The 2,184-nt window shown below is 35.9% G+C and overlaps 1 protein-coding gene across 2 annotated transcripts; it reads right to left on the reverse strand.

Annotated features, from left to right (window-relative positions):
- Positions 1-325: 325 nt before the first annotated feature.
- Positions 326-1,878, reverse strand: LOC128553294 (uncharacterized). Of its 2 annotated transcripts, XR_008369312.1 has the most exons (3): positions 1,744-1,878; positions 1,250-1,414; positions 328-1,135 (listed from the first exon to the last, which is right to left on the reverse strand). XR_008369312.1 is itself a non-coding variant. In XM_053534425.1 (2 exons), the coding sequence occupies exons 1-2, from the start codon at positions 1,842-1,844 to the stop codon at positions 904-906; spliced, it is 333 nt and encodes a 110-aa protein (XP_053390400.1). In that variant the 5' UTR covers positions 1,845-1,861; the 3' UTR covers positions 326-903. The 2 variants fall into 2 exon arrangements, 1 of the variants encoding a protein (XP_053390400.1); XM_053534425.1 differs by lacking the exon at positions 1,250-1,414 and having other exon boundaries at positions 326-1,135; positions 1,744-1,861.
- Between the last annotated feature and the right edge of the window lie 306 nt (positions 1,879-2,184).

The raw sequence follows: 2,184 nt of genomic DNA on the forward strand, positions 1-2,184 counted from the left end.
GTGTCTCAAATCATTCTTCCTCAACCGCTGATACATGTGGATAAGTTTGTTTGTACTGGTACAGAATCCAGTTAGGTTAACTGCCCGCCGTTACATAACTGAAATACTGTTGAAAAACAAACAAAACAAACAAACAAAGGTGTTTATCGTAATTTAGACTTGTGTGTGTGTTGTTTTTTTTAAAGTTTTTTAGCAATAATTATTTAAAAACACTTCTGTTACAAGGTGTGCCAAAACAGCATTTGAGCCGTGCCATGACACTATCAACATAGTGGTCAAAAATCACATTTTCACTTTTAACGGATTCAAAAACTGCACTCTTTTATGAAACGTTTGAGACCAGTGTTATTATTTTATGGCACTGCTAAGATATTGAAAAATTATTCATTGTTGTGTAGGTGTCACGGTAAGAAATTTTTTTTGACGTCCTTGACGTCGCTATACAACAAAACGACGTAATGTGATAAGGTAATTGGTAATAACGCTAGTGTCGGTATTAAACAGATATTTATAACATAAGTTGTAAAAATTGTATTTTAAAACAGATACCTGTCCTGAAAAAAAGAAAAGAAAACACAAAAATTAAATTTGCAACAATTTATATACCTAATAAACAATCACACCAGGAAAAATAATCAGACTGAGTATTTTCTTTTGCAAGAATTTATCTGTGTCCGATTAGGCTTCGTCAGACCATTTCAAATAAAGGCAGATTTACAAATTAGATCTATGAAATGAACTTCTTAACGTTTACTTGCTTTGCGTAGAAATACAAAAAAGGTACTTTATCTATATTCTCATTTTAACATTGTAATCCTCTCAAAACAACGTCGTCCGAAGCGCAGATAGTTCACTTTATTTTGTTTACATATTGATCGTTCCATATATTAAACGAAGGTAATGTCACTCTTCATTATTAGGCAGAGGACAGGTCTCATCTTTCGCTAGTTGTCGTACGTATGGTCTAATGGACAAATACCTCTGCATTTCAATTAAAAGACCACCCGCAGTTAACACTTCTGGCAGGTGGTTTGCAACAAACACGGTACTCTGGTCTCGAGTAATCGAAAAGGACCTTTCTTCACCATCGGGAGTTTTCTTCACAAACACCATCCCTGGTCTATCGTACACAACTCTGGAATAATTAGAAAAAGAGTTTCTTATACACTGTGACAACAAAGAAACTCACCATGCATTGTGAACTTTCATCATCATAAATTACAACGTATAAAATGCCAGATCTATATACCTGAAATGTTGATATGATGAAATTCCGGTAAGTGCTTTGAAATACTGGTTACAGAATGTCTTCCAGTCATACCATATCCAATCCGGGTACATCACAGCTTCATTTACGGTTGAGGACTTATTGACTTGTTATGATAAGTCATGTAATGCGTCGGCATCACACCGTCTATAAAACAAATGGAACATCAAAAATGACAGTTTCAAAATAAAAAGCTGGAACGACGCATTAAAATGTAGCTGCATACATATGATACACATGTCTAATACTTTTTACAGAGTTTTTACAAAAAAAATCCCACAACTACTTTTTAGGCGGCGTCTCCGGAAAATTTCATATACATTTGTAAACCAGTCTGTAACGATGATATTAGAGATCAGATCCGCATGCTCTTTGTACCGCGTATAGATATGAAATAATTGTGGGACAAATTTTGCGCACAATCACCTTCCAAAAGGTGGGTACTGATTTATATGCGTTTTTGATATAATACTTACCTGTAAAGTCTCTTAAAATTTGCAAACCCAGCGTCTATCAGGCATCTGCTGTGACCAGGGATCTGCATGTGCAGCTCGATTTCCTTGTGCAACCCTGTCATAACGCGCCATAAAAGATACGCTATTTTGCCCTAGGAAAAACAAGTTTGCAATAAAGGGACTGGCATCAAGATCGTTCGACATTTTTTAATATATCTAGAAATTAATGCTTCATTTTTAACATTGCTTTAAAACCTAATTAGATCTACTGACAAACCGTATCCAATATGATGTTTAGTTTAGTTTATACTAATTTGTTTTAGCTCGATTGTGATGAAAGCTTCAAGCTTATTGAAACCACTCTCGAGTCCGCTTCCTGGGAAAACAAGTACTGGTGTCATATGAGAAGTCATGGTCGTGACCCCAGTGGGGCTCGAACCGACGACCCCTGGATTGAGCGGC

This window comes from Mercenaria mercenaria, unplaced genomic scaffold (genome assembly GCF_021730395.1).
Source record: "Mercenaria mercenaria strain notata unplaced genomic scaffold, MADL_Memer_1 contig_3681, whole genome shotgun sequence".
Lineage (NCBI taxonomy): Eukaryota > Metazoa > Mollusca > Bivalvia > Venerida > Veneridae > Mercenaria > Mercenaria mercenaria.

Excerpts from the sequence above, each read along its gene's own strand:
- LOC128553294 (XM_053534425.1), bottom strand. The coding sequence starts at position 1,844 with ATGACAGGGTTGCACAAGGAAATCGAGCTGCACATGCAGATCCCTGGT. Across the intron at positions 1,136-1,743 it reads AATTTTAAGAGACTTTACAG|AGTTGTGTACGATAGACCAG; the intron begins GTAAGTATTATA and ends TAATTATTCCAG.